Source organism: Giraffa tippelskirchi, chromosome 5 (assembly GCF_054371585.1).
Source record: "Giraffa tippelskirchi isolate mGirTip1 chromosome 5, T2T-mGirTip1v1.2.pri, whole genome shotgun sequence".
NCBI lineage: Eukaryota > Metazoa > Chordata > Mammalia > Artiodactyla > Giraffidae > Giraffa > Giraffa tippelskirchi.
Genome location: NC_137279.1, coordinates 8,883,452 through 8,908,430, shown reverse-complemented (window position 1 = coordinate 8,908,430; position 24,979 = coordinate 8,883,452). Strand labels below are relative to the sequence as shown.

General features: G+C 45.2%; 1 protein-coding gene and 1 long non-coding RNA gene across 3 annotated transcripts; both read left to right on the top strand.

Moving 5' to 3' along the window:
* Positions 1 to 247: 247 nt before the first annotated feature.
* Positions 248 to 4,103, top strand: LOC145506066 (uncharacterized). Its single transcript, XR_014053524.1, has 3 exons — positions 248 to 533; positions 1,235 to 1,265; positions 2,475 to 4,103. It is a non-coding gene; the product is annotated as an uncharacterized LOC145506066 (long non-coding RNA).
* A 5,899-nt stretch (positions 4,104 to 10,002) lies between these two features.
* On the top strand, positions 10,003 to 23,987 carry NEK2 (NIMA related kinase 2). 2 transcript variants are annotated; one of them, XM_081489716.1, is made up of 8 exons: positions 10,003 to 10,215; positions 11,672 to 11,889; positions 12,171 to 12,411; positions 16,258 to 16,340; positions 17,067 to 17,193; positions 18,213 to 18,432; positions 19,911 to 20,036; positions 23,081 to 23,987. In XM_081489716.1, the coding sequence occupies exons 1-8, from the start codon at positions 10,120 to 10,122 to the stop codon at positions 23,305 to 23,307; spliced, it is 1,338 nt and encodes a 445-aa protein (XP_081345842.1). In that variant the 5' UTR covers positions 10,003 to 10,119; the 3' UTR covers positions 23,308 to 23,987. The 2 variants fall into 2 exon arrangements, with proteins under 2 accessions (XP_081345842.1, XP_081345843.1); XM_081489717.1 differs by lacking the exon at positions 23,081 to 23,987 and adding an exon at positions 20,354 to 20,394.
* The last annotated feature ends 992 nt before the right edge of the window (positions 23,988 to 24,979 follow it).

Here is a 24,979-nt window from a genome sequence, read left to right as displayed (position 1 = left end):
TTCTCAGTTCACAGAGCTTAGAGATCAGGCTGACTTATATTTTCAAATAAATGGTTTATTTCTGAAGAGTCCTTAACTTACAGAAAAGTTGTAAAGCTGCTACAGAGACTTCTCACACACCCCACACCCCGTGTCCCCACTGCTAACATCTTGGTGTGGCATGGCTGACACAAAGAACGGGGCCACACTGTGACCTCACAGACCAAAGTCCACTCTGGATTCTGATTTCCGTGGGTTTTTTTTTTCTAACCTAATGTCCCTTTTCTGTTCCAAGATGGCATCTAGGATGCCACATGACACCCAGTTGTCCTGGCCAGGGCTCCTTGAGGTTCTTCAGACCGGTGGTTTCTTAGACTCGGCTTGTTGCTGATGCCCTGACAGATCTGCATACTGTGGAGCTACCTTTCACAAAGGAGGAAATGCGGGCCTAGGAGACGGCAGAGCTGCTTGAGGGAATATAGAACTCTCTTCTCCACGGTCTTCTTGTCTGGGTGAGGTGTACAGCAAACCCTTCCGTCACCGCAAGCATGGAGGTCAGTTTCTGCCGGGCACTGGGACAGCCCAGGCTCTGTATTAACATGCCACTCCGGGGAGTCAGTGGGTCTTGCTGGACGCCCTCGACTCCTCAAGCCTCCTGGGTCCCCACGCCCTTCCCTGCCTGGCTGCTGTTCCTGTCAGCCCCCACAGCCGAGGCCGGGGCCCCTGCAGGCGCCTGCCAGGCCTCTCACATCACGGGGACGGGGGGAGGAGAGAGGAACCCACCTTCAGCCTGGGTCCCTGGGCAAACGGGCGGTGCTGAGCAGCCTCGAGCTGCGCCCCCACCCCGGGGCCCTCCTTGTCTCTCACGGAGCCCCGCACCAGCTCCCTGCTGCGCAGGGCTTGCTGTGGCCCAGCTGTTCGATTTTTGTTTGGCTTCCGTTTTCCTGTGGTGAGACTGCAGCCTTTTCATTTATAGAAACAACCCTCATCCCCACCTGCATCCTTGCCTGGGGAAATGCCTACCCGTGGCGTACAGCCATCCAGGGTGATGAGTCCGCTCGCCATGCCAGGCTCGTGGCAAACCCCGACTTGTCCCCCTGCAGGCGCTAGTTCCAACCAGAGTCCTTGCAGGAGTCATCTGTTATCTAGGTGGTCCAGGGTGCAGGGGTTGGGATGGGGGAGCTTCCTCAGAGATTCACGAGCCAGACCTCTAAGCATCTCTAGGGTGGTCACATTTCTGCTTTCTCTTTTTCAGATGAGAACCAGTATAGTGCTTGAGACTTTAAGTAAGTAAGTAAGTGTTAGTTGCTCAGTCATGTCTGACTCTTTGCAAGTCCTTGGACTGTAGCCCGCCAGGCTCCTCTGTCCATAAAGTTCTCCAGGCAAGAATACTGGAGTGGGTTGCCATTACCTTCTCCAGGAGATGTTCCTGACCCAGAGATCGAACCTGCATCTCTTAACACTTCCTGCATTGGCAGGTGGGTTCTTTACCACCAGCACCACCTGGGAAGCTCATAAATATATATACATACATACATATATATATATACATACATACATAGGTACATGTCTATACATATATATGTATACATAAATATACATACATACATACATATATATATGTATATATATATAAAATTTCTCATAAAACCCAACAGAAGAACAATTCTGAAAGAGTATGCATGAATATGCAAGAGTCTGAAGTTCACCACAGGCCATGTGATAGATCTCCCCAGGGGAGCTTCCAGATGTTTCCTGAACATGAAGAGGGGAAGAGTGAGGTCTCACATCATGTCTCAGACCTGAGTGAGGCCAGTTCTGGAACTGGAGGTTTGTGGGGGAGGGAATAAAGTCTGAAGGGCCAAGGCCTCTCCTCTCCTCAAATCCCCTCCTCTCTGCTACTTGAAGGTAGCCAAGGATGGGAAGAGAAGGGAACGGGAGAGAGAGACGAGGTAAGAGCAGCCAGAGGCGGCTGGCAGGCACCTGGGGGCCATTCGCACCTGCTCCTCCATGGGGAAGTGGATTTAAAACCACCCAGAAAACAGCCATGTCTCGGCCTTGCTGCCCTGGCCTTGTCTTGAGAGCTATGAACTCAAATGCCCTTTAATGCAGGCTTGAGAACCCACCCAAGGCAGGATGACATGTGTGGGCAGGCAGAACAGAAGCCAGGGGAATGGGCTGGGCCAGTGCGGGGAGGTGTCTGCCCTCAGCCACGGCGGCCGGGCTGGAGGGTGTGTAAAGTGCCAGTCAGGGAGCCTTGGCAGTGAGCAGAAAGTCTAGGTATTGTGCTGTCCTCCAGGGCTCCACCCAGTGAGAGAATTGTACGAAAGACCCTAAGAGCCATCATGGATGGCTTGGCCATCTGCCGCAGGGCAGACACTTCCTACATGATTTCATCCACCGCTCAGTGAAGCCCCAGGAGGTCGGCAGGACAAGCCTGAGGGTGGACTGGTCCAGAGGTGCTGATGCCTCATTTGTCATGCGGTGATTTACAGCCCTCTAGTGGCAGCAGCCGAGAGGAGCTACCCCACGTCCAAGGAGTGGCTACGCAAGCACAGGAGGGCCAAGAGGAGCTACTCCACGTTCAAGGTTAGGAGGGGCAGCTGTGAGGAGATACCCCTTGTCCAAGGTAAGGAGCAGCAGCTGCTCTTTGCTGGAGCAGCCGTGAAGAGATACCCCACATCCAAGGTAAGAGAAACCCAAGTAAGACAGTAGGTGTTGCGAGAGGGCATCAGAGGGCAGACACACTGAAACTATAATTACAGAAAACTAGCCAATCTGATCACAGGGACCACAGCCTTGTCTCTCAATGAAACTAAGCCATGCCATGTGGGGCCACCCAGGATGGATGGGTCATGGTGGAGAGGTCTGACAGAATGTGGTCCACTGGAGAAGGGCATGGCAAACCACTTCAGTATTCCTGCCTTGAGAACCCCATGAACAGTATGAAAAGGCGAAAAGATAGGACACTGAAAGATGAACTCCCCAGGTCGGTAGGTGCCCAATACGCTACTAGAGATCAGTGGAGAAATAACTCCAGAAAGAATGATGGGATGGAGCCAAAGCAAAAACAATACCCAGCTGTGGATGTGACTGGTGATAGAAGCAAGGTCCAATGCTGTAAAGAGCAGTATTGCATAGGAACCTGGAGTGTTAGGTCCATGTATCAAGGCAAATTGGAAGTGGCCAAACAGGAGATGGCAAGAGTGAACATCGACATTCTAGGAATCAGTGAACTAAGATGGACTGGAATGGGTGAATTTAACTCAGATGACCATTATATTTACTACTATGGGAAGGAATCCCTTAGAAGAAATGGAGTAGCCATCATAGTCAACAAAAGAGTCCGAAATGCAGTATTTGGATGCAATCTCAAAAATGACAGAATGATCTCTGTTCGTTTCCAAGGCAAACCATTCAATATCATGGTAATCCAAGTCTATGCCCCGACCAGTAATGCTGAAGAAGCTGAAGTTGAATGGTTCTATGAAGACCTACAAGATCTTTTAGAACTAACACCCAAAAAAGATGTCCTTTTCATTATAGGGGACTGGAATGCAAAAGTAGGAAGTCAAGAAACACCTGGAGTAACAGGCAAATTTGGCCTTGGAGTACAGAATGAAGCAGGACAAAGGCTAATAGAGTTTTGCCAAGAGAACGCACTGGTCATAGCAAACACCCTCTTCCAACAACACAAAAGAAGACTCTACACGTGGACATCACCAGATGGTCAACAGTGAAATCAGATTGATTATATTCTTTGCAGCCAAAGATGGAGAAGCTCTATACAGTCAGCAAAAACAAGACTGGGAGCGGACTGTGGCTCAGATCATGAATTCCTTATTGCCAAATTCAGACTTAAACTGAAGAAAGTAGGGAAAACCACTAGATCATTCAGGTATGACCTAAATCAAATCCCTTATGATTATACAGTGGAAGTGACAAATAGATTTAAGGGACTAGATCTGATAGACAGAGTGCCTGATGAACTATGGACAGAGGTTCGTGACATTGTACAGGAGACAGGGATTAAGACGATCCCCATGGAAAAGAAATGCAAAAAAGCAAAATGGCTGTCTGAGGAGGCCTTACAAATAGCTGGGAAAAAAGAAGAGAAGCGAAAAGCAAAGGAGAAAAGGAAAGATATTCCCATCTGAATGCAGAATTCCAAAGAATAGCAAGGAGAGATAAGAAAGCCTTCCTCAGTGATCAATGCAAAGAAATAGAGGAAAACAATAGAATGGGAAAGACTAGAGATCTCTTCAAGAAAATTAGAGATACCAAGGGAACACTTCATGCAAAGATGGGCACAATAAAGGACAGAAATGGTATGGACCTAACAGAAGCAGAAGATATTAAGAAGAGGTGGCAAAAATACACAGAAGAACTATACAAAAAAGATCTTCACGACCCAGATAATCACGATGGTGTGACCACTCACCTAGAGCCAGACATCCTGGAATGTGAAGTCAAGTGGGCTGTAGAAAGCATCACTACAAACAAAGCTAGTGGAGGTGATGGAATTCCAGTTGAGCTATTTCAAATCCTGAAAGATGATGCTGTGAAAGTGCTGCACTCAATATGCCAGCAAATTTGGAAAACTCAGCAGTGGTCACAGGACTGGAAAATGTCAGTTTTCATTCCAGTCCCAAAGAAAGGAAATGCCAAAGAATGCTGAAACTACCGCACAGGCTTCAGCAATACATGAAGTTCCAGATGTTCAAGCTGGTTTTAGAAAAGGCAGAGGAACCAAAGATCAAATTGCCAACATCTTCTGGATTATCGAAAAAGCAAGAGAGTTCCAGAAAAACATCTATTTCTGCTTTATTGACTATGCCAAAGCCTTTGACTGTGTGGATCACAACAAACTGTGGAAAATTCTTAAAGAGATGGGAATACCAGACCATCTGACGGGTCTCTTGAGAAACCTGTATGCAGGTCAGGAAGCAACAGTTAGAACTGGACGTGGAACAATAGACTGGTTCCAAATAGGAAAAGGAGTCCGTCAAGGTTGTATATTGTCACCCTGCTTATTTAACTTATATGCAGAGTACATCATGAGAAACGCGGGACTGGAAGAAGCACAAGCTGGAATCAAGATTGCTGGGAGAAATAGCAATAACCTCAGATATGCAGATGACACCACCCTTATGGCAGAAAGCGAAGAAGAACTAAAGAGCCTCTTGATGAAAGTGAAAGAGGAGAGTGAAAAAGTTGGCTTCAAGCTCAACATTCAGAAAACTAAGATCATGGCATCCGGTCCCATCACTTCACGGGAAATAGATGGGGAAACAGTGGAAACAGTGTCAGACTTTATTTTTTTGGGCTCCAAAATCACTGCAGATGGTGATTGCAGCCATGAAATTAAAAGATGCTTACTCCTTGGAAGGAAAGTTATGACCAACCTAGACAGCATATTAAAAAGCAGAGACATTAGTTTGCCAACAAAGGTCCGTCTAGTCAAGGCTATGGTTTTTCCAGTAGTCATGTATGGATGTGAGAGTTGGACTGTAAAGAAAGCTGAGCACCAAAGAATTGATGCTTTTGAACTGTGGTGTTGGAGAAGACTCTTGAGAGTCCCTTGGACTGCAAGGAGATCCAACCAGTCCATCCTAAAGGAGATGAGTCCTGGGTGTTCATTGGAAGGACTGATGTTGAAGCTGAAACTCCAACACTTTGGCCACCTCATGCGAAGAGTTGACTCATTGGAAAAGATCCTGATGCTGGGAAGGATTGGAGGCAGGAGTAGAAGGGGACAACAGAGGATGAGATGGCTGGATGGCATCACCGACTCTATGGACATGTGTTTGAGTAAACTCTGGGAGTTGGTGATGGACAGGGAGGCCTGGCGTGCTGCGATTCATGGGGTCGCAAAGAGTCGGACACGACTAAGCGACTGAACTGAATTGAACTGAGTGGGCCCTTATGTAACTTACAAAGGGAAGCCAAGAACAGTGGAGTATGATGGTTAATTTGTTTGTCCTTTCGCTAGTATTTTCTTTCAATGTAAAATGTCAATTCAGTGCTTACTACCGCACAGGCATATTTTGGGTGCTGGAGATACTGCAGTAAACAAAACAAACAACAACACAATCATATACATTAGTTACTTAAGACGAAGAAGACAGTAAGTAGAACAAATGTGGAGCAAAGCTCAAGAATTTGATTCTGGACACATTAGTCTTCCCAGTAGCTTCTTTTGGAAATTAGCTGGTGTCTCTGGAAACACCTGTAGGACACTTGTGAGCAGAACACACATAGTGTTAATAATCTTTATTTGAGATTTCACCAAATTTAAATTAAAACTAACAACCATGAGCATATTTAGCAAGAAAATTGTGAAGACAGTGAATCAGACAGACCCTGGGCGTAGGAGTCTGGTTATAGACAAGTTCAAGCCTTGACCCCACCCTCATGGAGCTGGTCGTCTCTTAGTTCTTTCAACATAATTTGCTCGGTTTATATGTTAGTTCCTTGTTTTCTTAATTTTTTTTGTTTTATTTATTTTAGGCTGAGTTGTGTAGAATGTGGGATTAGTTCCCCAACCAGGGATCAAACTTGTGCCCCCTGCATTGGGAGCATGGAATCTTAACCACTGGACTGCCAGGGAAGCCTCTGTTTTCTTAATTCTTAGCAGAATTTGGAATGGTTGAATTTCTCTGTCTACTTTGGTGTATCTAATTTCTCCACCTCCAGGATTGCATGTCAGTCCCACTCCCAGGGCACCTTTAGCACCTGGAGGGGCCTGATTTATATTTGTTGAAGGATAATTAGGTCAGATAATCATCAGATTAGGTAAGATAGATGTAAATGAGAAGCCTGTAATTCAGACTATTATATGACATATTCTAAATGAGTAAACAACAGTTAGTCGTTCTTTTAGGAGATCTCTGTGGGTTGAAGGCAGCCAGGGAAGTTTTAAGGGAAGAAACGGCTTGAGCTGAGTCTGAAAGAATGGATAGGATATGAAGGGAGGCGGGGGGAAGCGACAGAGGAAGAGGCATTTCCTTGAAAGTGTTCCTGATTGCCCTTTACATGCTCTTCAGCCACCAATGTCTCTTTCTACTCAGTATCTAGTGGTCTCTGCCCAAATGTTCTGCCTCTTACTCCCACCCAATGATATGGGTTAACCCTAGCTAGTTATTAGGGCTTGTCATGCCATACCTATATCACTCTTTATCATCTTTGTCTCTTTTTTAATGAACACCCAGCATATTAATGCCTATCATTATATCTGGCACATAGAAACATTAACATTTGTTAATATCAATAAACATTTGTTGAATGAACATATGTGCCTCAGAACCACTCTCCACACTCTTGGGATAGTTTTTCCCCCAGTATTTAGTTTCTGCCACAGGGCTGGAGGCTATTGAAACAAATTCTTACATGATTATTAATAAACTGCTTTCTTATATTGTCATTTAATAAAGATTTATTGCATGCTTCTTTTATTACAGGACTTATGCTATCTACAAGGAGCTTGGAGTTGAGCTACTGTGTGATCCATCTAAACAAATAATGAGAAATAAGAAGTTAAGGTGGATTTATGTACAAAGTGGTCTAAGAACACTATAAATGGAGGACTTGCTTGTTTCAGGATGCGAGGAAAAGAGTAAAGGGTACAGGAGAGAAAGGAGAGAAAACTGGTATTGAGTCTTGAAAGACAACTTGTGCCCCCTAGACAGACATCACCATGGGTAGGGGGGTGGATAAGGGAATGGGATGGACAGTATTCCAGACAAATGGAGAAGCAGGTGAAAAGGAGGTGGTAGGAGGGAACTGAGAAAATGTGCTGGGTTTGGGGAATTGGGGCAAAGCAGGAGGGCTTAACAATGGCCAGAGAGAAGGTACAGGAGTGAATGTGAGGCAGGCCAGCAAAAGAATTCCACGGATGCCAATCTTTGCTAGTGTTCATGCTCAGTCACTTCAGTCACGTCCAACTCTTTGCCACCCTATGGATTGTAGCCCGCCGGGCTCCTCTGTCCATGGGATTTTCCAGGCAAGAATACCGAAGTGGGTTGCCATGCCCTCCTCCAGCTGACCTTCCCAACCCAGGGATCAAACCTGTGTCTCCTGTATTGCAGGCAGATTCTTTACAGCTGAGCCAAGGAAGCCCATCAAATCTTTAAGAGTTACTAAAATTAAAAGGTATAAAGCCAATTAACTCAGCCACTTGTGGCGCCTTACATAATTTTTGTAATGGAATGGTTCCATTCCCTTGAGGTAAGACAATGCTCTTGAATATTACTTTAAAAAAATCTCCTGGCTGGCAATTCTGATTATGTAATATTCAGCGCATGTAATGAATTCCTCATTTTTAACATAAAGAGGATTATAATCCTTATTAATAGAAAATCAGTTTCCTTTTAATCCCATGCTGAACAGATATTTAAAGAAAATTGACCTATTTGTGCATTGCCAAATTATTAGCCTTCTTGTACAAATTCCTCCATCCACCCGGGATAGAGGGCTCCAGGTGCGCTCTCCCAGGTAAAAGTGGGACAATTTCAGCTGGCAGGGTGAGCTGAAAATGTTGGTTTCTGTGCACACTCAGCAGAGGCTGCATTCAATAAAGTGTTTCAATTAATGCTGCGTCTGGGCCCTCAGATAACCTATTCAGTAGTCTTTTCTAACAACAACGACAGCAACAAATTTTAACAGCCTTAAAGGTAAACCTGTCTCTGTCTTATGTTGTTGTTTAGTCACTAAGTTGTATCCAACTCCTTTGTGACCCCATGGACTATAGTCCACCAGGCTCCTCTGTCCATGAGATTTCCCAGGCAAGAATATTGGAGTGGGTCGCCAGTTCCTTCTCCGGGGGATCTTCTCCACCCAGGGACCAAACCTGCAGTCTCCTGCACTGGCAGGCATATTCTTTTACCACTGAGCTACCAGGTAAGCCCATCTCTGTCTTATAGAACCACCATATTCTTCTGGGTATTTCAAAACATCAAGGACTTCCATATTCCATTTTCCACCTTGAGATTTTACACACATCCTCTGCATGTCCAGTACTCTTGCCTGGAAAATCCCACGGACAGAGGAGCCTTGTGGGCTGCAGTCCATGGGGTCGCTAAGGGTCGGACACGACTGAGCGACTTCACTTTCACTTTTCACTTTCATGCATTGGAGAAGGAAATGGCAACCCACTCCAGGGTTCTTGCCTGGAGAATCCCAGGGATGGGGGAGCCTGGTGGGCTACCGTCTGTGGGGTCGCACAGAGTCAGACACGACTGAAGCGACTTAGCAACAGCAGCAGCTGCATGTTAAATAGGCCTAAGTTTGGTGTTCAAAAACATAGTCTCTCTATGATGGCTGCATCCTAAAAGTCATGTGAAAACTTTAAATCATTACTACGAATCTCCACTGTTTTAGCACTGAGTCTTCTCTTCCTCGCTTTCGGACCGAAAGCAAATACTATGGCCTTTCTACGCTTCTGTTTCTTCACGGGAAATAACACTAATTCCTGCATTACAAACCAGACAATACATGTAAAGTGCTTGGCACAATACCGCAGCACTGTCGGCCTCACTCCCGCACGCTTTAGAGAAGGCCAGTACTTTTCATCTCCGCACTCAGCTTTCGCCCAGGTTTTCGTATATGACCCCGCCCGGGTTCCGGGGGCGGGAACCTGAGAGCAGAGGGCGCGTACAGGAGAGTCGGGTAGTGTGAGAGGTCAGAGTGCAAAGGTCGGAAGGCAGTCGGTTGAGGCTGTGCGCCAAAAACTGTCTGAAGAAAGATCTCTGGACTTCGGTTGCCTCGGCAACCTCAGCCGGAGGAGGCACAAGGTGGCGGGGACGGCCCCTCTGCTGCCGCTGTCCGTCCCCAGCCCTCCCTTGGGCTTTAGCTCCGCCCCTTTCTCCCTAGAGATTGGGAGCGGAAGTCGACACCGACGCCGACGCGGTTGCCTAGCGACACCTTTTTCCCAAGATGCCCAGCGTGTTGTGTTCTTGTTAACCAATTAGAGAGGCGAAGCGGCCTTACCGCGGGCCAATAGGCTGCGAGGCCGAGGCCCGCGACGGTTAAACCGGGGCCGCAGATCAGGGCGGCCGGGCGCCGGGGCTCGAGGTCTGCGGATCGGTGGCTGCAGCTCCGAGGAGACGGTACGGCCTGCAGGCGTCCTGCGCGGGCCCCGCCATGCCGACTCGGGTGGAGGACTACGAGGTGCTGTACACCATTGGCACGGGCTCCTACGGCCGCTGCCAGAAGATCCGCAGGAAGAGCGACGGCAAGGTGAGCGCGGGCCCGGTCCCTGCCTCCGCCCCCCGGCCGCCCAGAGGAAGCAGGGAGCCTGGCGGTGTGCATCTGAAGCGCAGGGTGCTCAGAAGAGCCAGCCCTCCCCCAGATCTGTGTCTGTCCTGGGTCTCTCAAGGGATGGGAAGCCGCATCCTTTTTTTTTTTTTTTCAATTTTGTGAATCTGTCCCTTAATTCTTTGTTGTTGTTCAGTCGCTCAGTCGTGTCCGACTCTTTACAACCCCATGGACTGCAGCACGCCAGGCTTCCCTGTCTTTTACCAGCTCCCGGAATTTGCCCAAGTTCATGTCCATTGAGTCGGTGATGCCATCCAACCATCTCGTCCTCTGTCGTCCCCTTCTCCTCCTGCCTTCAGTCTTTCCCAGCATCAGGGTCTTTTCCAATGAGTCAGCTCTTCTCATCAGGTAGCCAAAGTAAAACAAATAAAATGTGCCAAGCAGAATGTGTGTGTGTGTGTGTGTGTGTGTGTGTATTTTTTCTTCTCCTGTCTTTTTTCCATTCTTTTCCATTTTCTTTCTTTATCCTGCTTTGACCTGCCATGGGCCTTCTGTTGGTGACTGGTAGCTGACTCCTGAGCTGTTTTTAGAGAAATGTAATTCTCTCTGTCATAACCATCAGAACCTAGAATTTTTGTGTCTTGTAGTCAGAATTCATTTAAGTTATCCATTATTTCAATGGTTAGATTCATATCTCCCACGGTGTGTGGGTAGCTGCTGCTGCTGCTGCTAAGTCATTTCAGTCGTGTCCGACTCTGTGCGACCCCATAGACGGCAGCCCACCAGGCTCCCCTGCCCCTGGGATTCTCCAGGCAAGAATACTGGAGTGGGTTGCCATTTCCTTTCCCAATGCATGAAATTGAAAAGTGAAAGTGAAGTCGCTCACTTTTCAGAAAATACATTTTCTGAAAGCTGAGAGTGTCCAACTCTTAGCGACCCCATGAACTGCAGCCTGCCTACCAGGAGCCTCTGTCCATGGGATTTTCCAGGCAAGAGTACTGGAGTGGGGTGCCATTGCCTTCTCCTTGTGTGGGTAGACCCACACAGAAAAAAAATAATGGAAAGGAAGCTGGCTTTGATGGAGGGGTCTTTACTAAGTTCTCTTACCTTGGAAATGTTGACTAGTTGGAATGGTTGGGGACTTGAACCACCTCTGCTCCAGCTTTGACCAGAGTACCTTTCGCCAACCTCCCACTAAGCAATGAGGGTAGGGGGTTAGGGGCGGCCTAACTTACCTCATCACCCTCTGTTGCGTCGTTTACTGCTTAAAAATTAGGGGAAGGTTATGGAAATAAACTCAGGGGTCCTCAGTTCATTAAACTAAATTAGATGATAGTGACTGTATGATCTATTTACTAGAGAAGTAACCTTTTTTTTTTAATTTTAAAGTTTTTGGGTTATAATGAGTTCATTTATACCTTGGAAATTTTTATTTCAGATATTAGTTTGGAAAGAACTTGACTATGGCTCCATGACAGAAACTGAGAAACAAATGCTTGTTTCTGAAGTGAATTTGCTCCGTGAGCTGAAACATCCAAACATTGTCCGCTACTATGATAGAATTATTGACCGGACCAACACGACACTGTACATTGTAATGGAGTGTTGCGAAGGAGGAGACCTAGCTAGTGTAATTTCAAAGGGAACCCAGGAAAGGTAAGGTAGATTCATCTCTTAAATGGGCCCAGTGTTGTGTCTGTAAGTGCCCTATATTAGGATTGGGGACAAAGTACTTAGTAATGGGGAAGAGTCTTCTTGTGTTTGCTGGGTGGGTCCACAGTACTTTAGAAAATCCCTGGTAAGTCAACACTTGAATTTCATATCCAAATAATTTGTTTCCCTATGTGTATACTTAGAAAACTAGATAATTCACATCCTTTCATCTCTGTAATGGTTTTGTTAAGCAGATCCATGCTACATAACTGCTTTGATTTCAGACAATACTTGGATGAAGAGTTTGTTCTTCGTGTGATGGCTCAGTTGACTCTGGCCCTAAAGGAATGTCACAGACGAAGTGATGGTGGCCACACTGTGCTCCATCGGGATCTGAAACCAGCCAATGTTTTCCTGGATGGCAAGCAGAACGTTAAGCTTGGAGACTTTGGGCTAGCTAGAATATTAAACCACGATACGAGCTTTGCAAAAACATTTGTTGGCACACCTTATTACATGTCTCCTGTAAGTATTTCAAAATTTATATACTTTTGAAACATCTTAACGCTAAGCATTCAAGCAAGGAAATTGAGCTTTTCGTTTATTTCTTTGTTTAGTAATATCTAATAGCCAAGAATTAACAATACTGTTTATTTTAAATTGATATTTTTTCAGATGGACCACCAGACAATTAAAAGATTTTTTTTTTTTTTTTTAATGTGGACCATTTTTAAAGTCTTTATTGAGTGTGTTACAATATTGCTTCTGTTGTTTATGTTCTGGTTGTTTGGCCACAAGACATGCGGGATCTTCACTCCCCAACCAGGGAGCAGACCTGCACCCCTGCATTGGAAGGCGAAGTCCTAACCACTGGCCCCCAGGGAAGTCCCACCACCGGACCACTAAACTGCATCAGCAACCAAGTCAGACTTTCACTGGGTGGCTGCCAGGTGCAAAGCTCTGGGATCATAGAGATGAAATGGGTTTTGTCTCTGCTCTTAAGAGCAGTACTTCCCAAAGTGCATAGGTCCTGGACACGAGCTTGTTCTCAACTGGAGTGATAGTTTAAAATGCAGAGTCCTGGGCTCCAATCCAGGGATTTAGGACCTCTGGATGGGTCTTTGCACTCAACTTTTTGTCTTTTTGTCCCCCACCTTTTTATTTTGGACTCTGTATTTTAACAAACTCCCTAGATGATTCTCGTGTGTGGAGATTCAGGACCCAGGAGACTCACTCACTTCTCACAGCATATTTTGCACTGTTAACCTTTAGTATTTGTTCTTTTTTGTTGTTGTTGCCTTTTCCTACTGTGGAGGTACTGTTTCTACCCACTTACTGGTTTCTTCTATTGCTGGATATTTTGTTTCCAAAATGTCTCATCATTCTAAGGAGGACTGCTATGTATATCTTTGTAGGAATTATTCTTTCTTCCTCTTTGGTTATTTCCTTGGTGTATAGCTCTCAAAATCAAATTGCTGGGTCAAAGAGGATGAACTATTTATGGCTCTCTAGTGACTTGGGAAATTCTGAAAGAGATGGGAATACCAGACCATCTGACCTGTCTCTTGAGAAACCTGTATGCAGGTCAGGAAGCAACAGTTAGAACTGGACATGGAACAACAGACTGGTTCCAAACAGGAAAAGGAGTACGTCAAGGCTGTATATTGTCACCCTGCTTATTTAACTTATATGCAGAGTACCTCATGAGAAACGCTGGGCTGGAAGAAACACAAGCTGGAATCAAGATTGCCGGGAGAAATATCAATAACCTCAGATATGCGGATGACACCACCCTTATGGCAGAAAGGGAAGAGGAACTAAAGAGCCTCTTGATGAAAGTGAAAGAGGAGAGTGAAAAAGTTGGCTTCAAGCTCAACATTCAGAAAACTAAGATCATGGCATCTGGTCCCATCACTTCACGGGAAATAGATGGGGAAACAGTGGAAACAGTGTCAGACTTTATTTTTTTGGGCTCCAAAATCACTGCAGATGGTGATTGCAGCCATGAAATTAAAAGACGCTTACTCCTTGGAAGGAAGGTTATGGCCAACCTAGATAGCATATTTAAAAGCAGAGACATTACTTTGCCAACAAAGGTCTGTCTAGTCAAGGCTATGGTTTTTCCAGTGGTTATGTATGGATGTGAGAGTTGGACGGTGAAGAGAGCTGAGCGCCACAGAATTGATGCTTTTGAACTGTGGTGTTGGAGAAGACTCTTGAGAGTCCCTTGGACTGCAAGGAGATCCAATCAATCCATCCTAAAGGAGATTAATCCTGGGTGGTCATTGGAGGGACTGATGTTGAAGCTGAAGCTCCAATACTTTGGCCACCTCATGCGAGAATTTGACTCATTGGAAAAGACCCTAATGCTGGGTAGGATTGGGGGCAGGAGGAGAAGGGGACGACAGAGGATGAGATGGTTGGATGGCATCACCGACTCGATGGACATGGGCTTGGGTAGACTCCGGGAGTTGGTGATGGACAGAGAGGCCTGGCGTGCTGCAATTCATGGGGTCACAAAGAGTCGGACATGACTGAGCGACTGAACTGAACTGAACTGAGTGACTTGGGACTTCCCTGGTAGCTCAGTTGGTAAAGAATCCACCTGCAATGCAGGAAACCCTGGTTCGATTCCTGGGTTGGGAAGTTCCCATGGAGAAGGGATAGGTTACCCACTCTAATATTCTTGGGCTTCCCTGGTGACTCAGACGATAAACAATCTGCCTGCAATGCAGGAGACATGAGTTCGATCCCTAGGTTAAGAAGATCACCCTGGAGGAGGGCATGGCAACCCACTCCAGTATTCTTGCCTGGAGAATTGCCATGGACAGAGGAGGGCTTGGCAACCCACTCCAGTATTCTTGCCTGGAGAATCTCCATGGACAGAGGAGGGCATGGCAACCTGCTCAAGTATTCTTGCCTGAAGAATCTCCATGGACAGAGGAGCCTGGTGCGCTACAATCCATTGGATCACAAAGAGTTGGACACAACTAAGTGACTAAGCATAGCACAGTGACTTTTGAAAAGCTTGAATCAATAAGTGATTGCACCAATCAATGTGTTGAATACAAAAGATGAGCAGAATAAAGATGGAGACAGATTTATTTTTTTAGCGGTTCACAAACACGTCTAGATTTTCTAAATCTTTTTGTTAACAAATCTGACTACAGTATAAAATTTTATAAATTAATTATTTTGTTTTTGACTAAGATCAGATATGGCCAGAACAGTGTCATTTTCTCACTGGATTAGATTCCAAATAGAAGCCAAGGAAAATTATCCAGGGGTGGTGGTTGGAAAATTTGAAACCTGTGCAGTTCTTTTGTTCCTGTTCCCTCCTGTCCCTGTAAGTAGATCAGTTGAGCCTTCCCTATGGGATTGATTGTCAGGAAGTAGTGCCAGACTCACCTGTTGGACTTTAGAATACTCAGAAGCCTGAAGGTTTCAGTACAGTGCTCGCCTCTGCCCTCTGTTGAAAATAAGAGCCATGGTGGACTGTTGTTAAGAAAGGCAGATAATTAAAATAGGAAATGAGATTATTAGTTAGTACTGTGGCATATACAGTGGACTAAGGGAAAAATACATAAATGGGTGATTCAATTAACCATTAATGTCTATATCCATTTAAATGTGAGCTAGATGTTATCCTAGACTTTTCTCTGGTTCTTTAAAATAGTTTCTAGATTATGAATGTCTTGGGGTCGAGATGTCTCATGTTCATCTTTGAGTTGCCAGTGCCTTGCCTGTAGTAACACAATAAATGTTTGTGAATGAAAAATAGGTGAATGAATTATATATGACAAAGTGTATTAGGATAAGATCATTGCCTTTTTTCCATTATCAATTTAAAGATAAAGTACCATCTTACAATGTAAGACCTAATGTAAGAGAAATCAGCCTTTTGTATTTGAAACTTTTGTTATATAAAAATTTTTCCCTTTTTTTTTTTTTTTGAGTGGCTATTATCAAACTTTAAGGTTTCATTTTTGTCCTAGGAGTAATTTTATAAGTTTTAAAACAAACCTTTTTAAAAAATGATTTTATTGAAGTATAATTGACTTATGTGTTAATTTCTGCTATGCAACAAGGTGATTCAGTTTTATATATATATATACACACACACACATACTCTTTTCTATATTCTTTTCCATTATGGTTCGTTACAGGTTCTTGACTGTAGATCCCTGTGCTGTAGAGTAGGACCTTGCTTTTGTCCATCCCATGTGTAATAGTTCGCAGCTGCTAATGCCAAACTCCCAGCCCTCCCTTCCCCTGCGTCCCTTCTGGCAATTACAAATATGTTCTCTGTGTCTGTGAGTCTGTTTTAAAACAAAGTAAACTTTAAACTCCTCCTTTCTTTCCCCACTAAAGGAACAAATGAATCGCATGTCCTACAACGAGAAATCGGACATCTGGTCACTGGGTTGTTTGCTGTATGAATTGTGTGCGTTGACGTAAGTATGGTGAAGACAGGTTTCTAGTCTGAGGTCTATACTTAGGTCTGTCACCTTTCACTGGGTTCAGCTTTTTGGAGCATCCATGCACATTCAAGTCTGAAAGAATCATACCTTGGATTAAAATTATGGTAGATGGGCAGATTAAAAAATGAGTTACAAATTAATAATATAACCCCTGAGGCTGAATCTAGACTTCTCAAGCTTGTAACCTGGTTACGTGCCTCCCTGTCGGACTGAGTTTAGCTCGCAGGGCGAGCACATAGGTCAAGCCTGTGGAAGATCCGGACAAGCGGTCTGGGGATTTGGACAGGATGGAACCCTGCTCCTTTTTCTTTTTTCTTTTCATTGTTTTTCCATTCTAAACATTTCTGTAGAGCAGGGGTTCTCAAGCAGGGAAGGGGAATTTTACCCCCTCAGTTTTGCTTCCCATGGGATATTTGACAATGTCTGGAGACGTTTTAGTTGTCACAACTAGGGATAGCTACTGAATCTAAGGGACAGGGGTCAGCAGTGCTGCGAGCCATAGTAAGGCTGAGCAGGACAGCACCCGTGACAGAACTGTGCGGCTCCAAATGTCAGTAGTGCCAAGAATGGGGACGTTAGCTACAGAAGAAGGTCCCAGAGGTAGAAACATAAAAGCAAACTGGACCTTAAACTCTGCTTTTGATTTGCTTCTTATTATATATTTTCATTTTTACGTTAAAAAATTTTTTTTCTCTTCAGGCCACCATTTACAGCTTTCAACCAGAAGGAACTAGCTGGGAAGATCAGAGAAGGCAAATTCAGGCGAATTCCATATCGTTACTCTGACGAATTAAACGACATTATTACGAGGATGTTAAATTTAAAGGTAAAGTTGATAAGATGACACATGTTTCCATGCCTCAGTTAAATTTTGCAGTGTGTGCTGCCGTGGAGCAATGAGCCTGAAGAAACGTTAAATAGATTTCCTTAGCTGATAAATCTGCTCTGTTCACACAAGTGAGAACATGGATCCTTGGCACAGTGCTGGCTGCCTGTCTCTGCTCCCTTTACGTCTCCTCCCACACTCTGCCCTGCTCACGGGTGGCTGGTAGCAGTAAGGATTCAGAGCCTCAGTCCCCTTGTCCTTGCCTGCCTCAGCGCAGCAGATGGTGCAGGAAGGGGCCAGAAATAATAAGATCTTAATACTCGGCTCTGACTCAGAGAGATTAGAGACCGTAGGAGACGGGAATGGTGGGGCGGGGAGGGCTAAAAGAGAAGAGGGGAAATGTGGAACAGACTGGCGGTGGGGTGGGGAGGGATCGGGCTGGTGTAAGGATAGAGGTACATGCTGTGGGCGTTCAAAGAGAAGGATGCAAGTGAAGTAACAGGATAGGAGGTCAGGGAGAGAGTGTCCTGCTTAATATGGTTTAGAGACGCAAGGGTAATGGGTGCCCTCAAACGGACCCTGGCAGTGCTACCCAGCCTAGCACAGGGGCCGAGCCTTCTTAGGTTAAAAGGGGAGCAAAGGTAATTAAAATCTGCATCGCTTTGTGGACATAGAACCTCCTAAGTTAAAGCCACCAGTGAACTTACTTTTCAGGTGTTTAAGACCCATACATGACTGAGTGACTGAACTGAACTGATGTGGGGAGGGGGCAGTGGGCAAAATGGGTGAAGTTGCATGGTGATGGATGGTAGCTGGAATTGTGTCAGGGATCTCTCTGTATTGTCCACAGATGTTGAATTGTAACACTGCCTACCTGATTAAAAAAAAAAATGCCACCTGTAAAGGAGTCTTTTCTTTTGCTTTGGAATATATGATGTTTTAAATGTCACTGCTTTTTCAGGATAAGTAGTCCGTCCATTATAAAGTCTGCCCATAACACTGAGTTTTTTTCCCCCCAGGATTACCATCGACCTTCTGTTGAAGAAATTCTTGAGAATCCTTTGATAGCAGACTTGGTTGCCGAAGAGCAAAGGAGAAATCCTGAGAGAAGAGGGCGGCGGTCAGGAGAACCAGAAAAGCTGCAGGACTCCAGCCCTGTGTTGAGTGAGCTGAAACTGAAGGAAATACAGTTACAGGAGCGGGAGCGAGCCCTCAAGGCCAGGGAAGAAAGCTTGGAGCGTAAGTCTGGGGGGGTGGGGGGCGAAGCCCTGCGCTCCCGGAGGCTGATCCTAGTGTGTGTGAACGTCTACCTGAACAGAGCGTCTCAGGTCTGTTCTTGTAGGGCGTTTTTATAAACACTTGCACAGCCAAAATACCTCCATCAGGCTTGCCGCACCTTCGTGCCGAGCCTCTTTCTCCGAGATCAGCCGCTGTCATCGCGTTGTCGGGCCCTGACTGACAGCCCGGCACAGGAGCCGTCACCCCGCGCTCTAGAGTCACTGTTTTCTTTTCTGCCTGAACATACGGGCCCTAAGCTTTCCCGCCGTGAAGAATCTCTTAGAATTCGCCGCTTTGCAGAATCAAAGCCGTCGCTTCTCCCTTCTGACACGCTGCTGCAGCGCGGCCCGGCTCTGAAATCGCACAGTGTGTAAGACGATGCGTGTTCAGGTCATTCTGTAGAGGCTGCGGATACAAGATGTTTAAATACTCTGATGAGTGTTGACGGACTCGGGAGTTTTTGATGTTGAAAGTCTGTTGATGCCTCTGAAGTGAGAGCTGCTGGCCAGGTGTGGGGGTTCCACAGGGTGGCCGCAAGGGTAGGGCTCTGCCTTTTGACACGGTGGGAAGAGAGACCGTGACCGTCTCTTCTGCAGCCGCTGTCATCATGCTGTCATGCACATTCCCTTCACGCCAATGCACATTCCCTTATGAATGCACTTCTATTTAATTTTAAATGTACTTATAAAGTACTCTATTTAAATGTACTTATAAAGCATCCAAAGGCGTTAGTTAATGTTTTACTTACTAATGATAATCATCAAGGACTGAGATACATTCTCTGTAGGAGGAACAGCTTGTGCTTGCCTGAAAATCTTAGTCTCTTCTGTTAAGGGCATTCTTTTAAAAAAAGAACCCACAAAAAACAAGCAAAAACTTTTTTTTTTAACTTTCCTCAGTGTTCAGTAATTTCATGTAGCAGCTGAAATCTGAACTCTCTAAATGCTGGGCGATGAAAAAATAATAGCCTTTGTTACTGATCGAAAGAAGTAACACCTCGCTGTGTTTTTTTTCCCTCCTCTTTGGGTGCTGTCTTTCACTCTTACGGAGGGGGTTTGGGCCGGGTAATGCCCGGAGAGTGAACTGTCGGCTCTTCCCAGGGGCGAGCAGGATGGCGGGAGCTCTTTGCTCCCCCCATGAGTTATTCCCACACATCACGACCGAAAGTTGCAGCTGGCTTTTTCCTTGTACCTAAGCTGGTCCTTAGGAGGGAACCTAAGACAACACACAACATGCTAACACACTGGTTATGACGCGGGGACCGTCCAGTTGACTGGAGTGCATGGTAAGAAACCCGTCACTGAACATGACTCCTCGGCGGTCAGCCTGCCAGCCTCGCGATAAGGAAAAGCAGTGAGATAACCAAACGTGAATTGTTTATGTCCAGAGCCACTTGTTCATGTCTGTCTGTTTTGTTCCGTTCCGTTCCCTTTTTAAAGAGAAAGAACGCGAGCTTTGTGTCCGTGAGAGACTGGCAGAGAACAAGCTGGCCAGAGCGGAAGGCCTGCTGAAGAACTACAGCCTGCTGAAGGAGCAGAAGTTCCTGTCTCTGGCGGGCGGCCCAGGTATGAGAGCCAGCTCTGAACAGGAGCTGCTGTCCGCTTCTAACTTTCCAGAGTCCTGAGCTGTGCGGCGGACTCGGGTGAGCGGGTGTGGCTCAGTGCGGGTAAGAGCTCTGCTCTCGCCATGGCTGACTCTCTGGGGTCAGAGATGTGAGGATGTGCATGGGGATGAGTTCGTCTCCAGTTTTGTTCACTTTGTCAAACTACATGTGCAGTATTTGACATTTATTTTAAAAAATTAGGTTGTAAAAAATTGCTGTGCCTTTCGGATTTTTCTCCAGTCATATTATCAGAATTCTACATTTCTCTCCCTTTTCAAGTGAAAATCCCAGCATTTTACTATTGCCGCATGACCAACTAACACTTGCCACATCCTTCACAGAAACTGTGGCTTAAAAGGTGTGACAAACCAACTGTAGAGTAGGCCATCACTTTTGGATCTTTGCTAAGACCCATTCCAGTTGCATGTATATGTCAAAATGTGATGGTTTAATATCTACATATGCTCTGTAATAAGCAATAGAAATAAATGAAACTAGTGATGGAAGTATCTTTTTTCTCAATATGACTATCTGCCATTTCAGTATTTTTGTAATATTTATTTCAACTTTTCTTAGATTCTACACTGCCATCCATAAAGACAAACTGGACTTAGATAACGATAGAATGAGGAATAGTTTTTATCTGAGTGAGTTTCAGGCCCATTGCTGAGAATCATTGAAGGCCCTGTTGGGGACGGCTCTTCCAGTTAAAGAGTTTATTTCCGTCTTGCCTTGAGACTCTTTTTGAGTAGAGGGCGAGAGGTCCCAGAGAGGAACACTGGATTTCACTTTGTAGGATATGTAGGTAGAAGAATTCACTTGTATGCAAATCATGGCAAAGACTTAAAATGAGCTGTGAGGATGGAGTGTCCAGTGTGGGTCGGAGATATTTTGAAGAACTGAACTTGTCAGAACCTAAGAAAAGCATTGACTCAGTGGACGTGAGTTTGAGCAAGCTCCAGGAGGTGGTGAAGGACAGGGAATCCTGGCGGGCTGCAGTCCATGGGATCACAAAGAGGTAGACATGACTGAACGACTGAACACCAACAAGAAAAGCAGCAAAGCAGTGGGGAGAGGGTGCCCTGGTGAACCCAGGACGTTGGCAATGCCCCCTCCTCATCCTCGGGCTCTAGAATTCAGCTGTGAGAAAAATAAGTTGAGATCATCACAGTTAGCACCAGCATCTTTTGAAAGCGCTCCTTAGTCTATTTAATAAATGCTAATTCTCTTTCTTCTATTTAATGAAATACTAATTCATTTTCTAAAGACTTTTCTTTCTTCTAAAACTATTTCATTAGTAGGATTTATAATTTACACTGCTGTTCTTCAAATGGGTAGCTATTTGTGGTAATAAAGGTGGACCTATTTGAAACCATGGAGTTGAGGCCTAAAAGCAATCTCCTAAAATGCTTTGTGGAGAAAGAGTGTGTGGAAATAGGAAGTTGGGACCGTCAAAGCGTGGCGTTTCTCTGTGCAGCTTGCCTCTCTCTCAGGACCTCTCCATGTCTGTGGTCTGGAATGTTCTCCAGATAGTCGCGTGGCTTCTTTGCTCCTCACTGTCCTCAGGTCTCTGCTCAGAAGTCACCTTATTATGAGGCTTCATTGCTGCAAATACCCTCAGAACCTCTGCCTCCCTTTCCCCGCCACAGCACATATCACCCTCAAATATTCCTCATATGGACTTGTTTATCTGTTTATGCTCTGTCTCCTCCTGCCACAAGAGGGCCTTTGTTTGGTCCACAATGGCCCATACAGTAAGCTCAGTAAATATTTGAACATATTTCCTTTAAATGAACACAAAGGAGAAACAAGTTTCTGGAGTTCAAACCTGCCAGTCCCCAACCCCCAAATAATCCTGTTAGTTCCTAATAGTGTAACCACTTTAAGTAAATTATTTTTCTTCCCATTGAAAGTACAATTCACATTTTTCACTCTCTGTTCACTTGATTTACTTTTATTGTGCTGAATTTGCTTAGGTTCTTTTTGAAACAAGTTTCTGGTGAGTTAAGCATTTTTAAAACGTGTTCTTAAGCATTTAGCCAAAACTGTAGGTGCTTGCTATAAAAAAAGAGCTTCTGCTTCCATACTTACCTGGAAGTAATGTGTTCCAGGTACAGTGGCACTTGTTTTGAAGAATAGAGATAAATAACATTGATTTCCAGAAGTTTTATATTGTGGCCCATAATCTTCAGTGCATTTAACCTTAAGAGGAAAATTGATAAGAAAGTGAAGCATACGTTCCTTGATTTTTGGCTACAGATTAGAAGGCTGATTGACCTCTGCCAGCCACAGCCCCTGACCTATTAAAAAAGGAGACAGCAGGTCCAAAACAGAGTCGCCTGCTCTGTCATGTCCAGCTCTTTGCAACCCCGTGGCCTGTAGCCCACCAGGCTCCTCTGTCCATGAAATTTTTTTTCGAGGCAAGAATCCTGGAGTCACTGTTTCCTCTTCTGACCCAGCGATTGAACCCACATCTCCTGTGTCTCCTGCAGGCACCCCATCCAAAATGGAGTCACTTGTCACCAACCATCATCAAATCAAGACTTAATGCTTAATTTCATCACAGTTTCAGCCTCTCCCAGGAATGGAATCTTAAACTAGTCAATCTGGAATTACCTGGTCAGCACAAGTGAGGTCCTCTGCCTAATAGATCCCTGCTGTCCCCTAAAGGAAAGTGACCTTGCCACAGACAGTCCCCTCTCCACTGGTATCACTTCCTCATCCCTCCCCCTCCTGTCTGTAAAAGGCTTTCATTTTGTACAGCTCCTTGGAGCGCCTTTCTATCTGCTGGATGCGATGCCTTCCAATCATGAGTCATTGAATAAAGCCAGTAAGATCTTACTCAGTTGGATGCTGTTTAGCATTCCTGTCCCAGAGAAAATGACAGGTGCCCAGGTTTCACATGCGAACTGAGAGAGGAAATATGTTCAGTAAGTTTGGTAAGTGTGGAGGAGCCGAATGCCTGTTCACGTAACTCAAACCCTTTTTTCTTTTTTCTTTCTAAAGAACTGTTTGATCTCCCATTGTCAATCGTGAAGAAGAAGGTTCACTTCAGTGGGGAGAGTAAAGAGAACGTCATGCGGGGTGAGAATTCTGAGAGTCAGCTCACCTCCAAGTCCAAGTGCAAGGACCTGAAAAAAAGGCTTCACGCCGCTCAGCTTCGCGCTCAAGCCCTGTCGGACATTGAGAAGACTTACCAGCTGAAAAGCAGGCAGATCCTGGGCATGCGCTAGCTGGGCCAGAGACACAGACCTGTGCAAAGTACTTCACGTTGCTGGCCCATTCTAGATGAAAAATCGACTGCTGTAACCTGTTTCTGTGGTTCCGAGAGCCGCACCTTTTCTAGAGTCGGCAGGATATGTGGGTATTAATCCTGCAATCCTCCAGCACCGGTTGTACCAAAGTCCACACCTTTCATTTTTCTTCCTTTTGTAAAGAACACTTCACAGAAAGAAAAACACTTTCTTGGCCGGTTGGGCTTTTAATCCTGTGTGTGATTACTACTGGAACATGAAAGTTATATTCTAAATGTAGGGGGATGGGGAATAATATTAGGAAAAGATATTAACTCAGGAGCAGTGCTTACGGAGACAGTTTAAGGGACTGAATGGTGTGCTTACAGCTGTTGTGTCTAGAGGTTTTAAATGTTTTAGAAATTTTAATAAAAGTCTGAGGTTTTAAATGTTCTTAGCTTAGAGAAAACCTAACTGGATATAGATTGGTCACTAATATCTTGACATCTCGCTTATAAATACCCACTGCTCTGTGGGAGGGTAGGGAAGAGAATGTGATGTTCCCAAGAGCCATACAGTGGTGTCTTTTTTTTTTTCTTTTTATCTTTTTTAGCAGTATGTGAGCTTTCATTTGTCCACCTCTTTCTCACTAAATAAAAGAATTCTTTGGTTTTCCTATATCCAGTGTCTCTTGTGTAGGTTGATCGTCGTTGGAGAGAATCTAATATGGCCTGTAGGCATGGGAGGCGAGGGAAGAGAATATGATGGTCCCAAGGGCTGTGTGGTCACTTTACTGCCCGATTGTCCGTGCGAGCGGGTGGTTCTCACCAGGGGCAGGGTTAGGCCTGGAGGTGTTTTCAGCTGTCACGGTTGGAGGGAGGGTGCTGCTTCCGTGCAGTGGGCAGAGGCCAGGGGTGATGCTGAACACCCTGCGTCCCCACAGCTCAATGTCAGAGTGCCGCTCCCGAGATATTGGACCTCAGCGAACACTTGTTGGAATATACCCCACCAAAACTTACTTTGGTCTTGATGGATTTTCTGTTTTTTTTAAAGCTCTGACTTATAATATGAATTAGCAGTCCTTGCTGTGCCCATTGCATTTTTCATGTGATGTTTTCCTGGCAACACTAATCCTTTTAGCTTAATGAGCTAAGACCAAGTTATGAAGAGTTATAATAAATAGGAAAAACAACTCCTTTATTAGCTATTTTCGTTGTTCTGTTGCTTAGTCATGTCCGGCTATTTGCGACCCCATGGACTGCAGCATACCAGGCTTCCCTGTCCTTCACTGTCTCCCAGAGTTTGCTCAAATTCACGTCCATTGAGTCGGTGATGCCATCCAACCATCTCATCCTCTGTCATCCCCTTCTCCTCCTGCCGTCAATCTTTGCCAGCATCAGGGTCTTTTCTAATGAGTCGACTCCTCACATCAGGTGGCCAAAGTATTGGAGCTTCAGCATCAGCATCAGTCCTTCCAAAGAATATTCAGGGTTGAATCCTTTTAGGATTGACTGGTTTGATCTCTTTGCTGTTGGCTCTTTTATTACAGGTTTATTACACAGTTGATAGTGTAGTTCCACCAAAGATAAAATATTATTGCAATACAATCAAACTGATTACAGTGCTTTCATGGTATACCCACAGATTAATCCTAACAGGGCCACTTTGATGT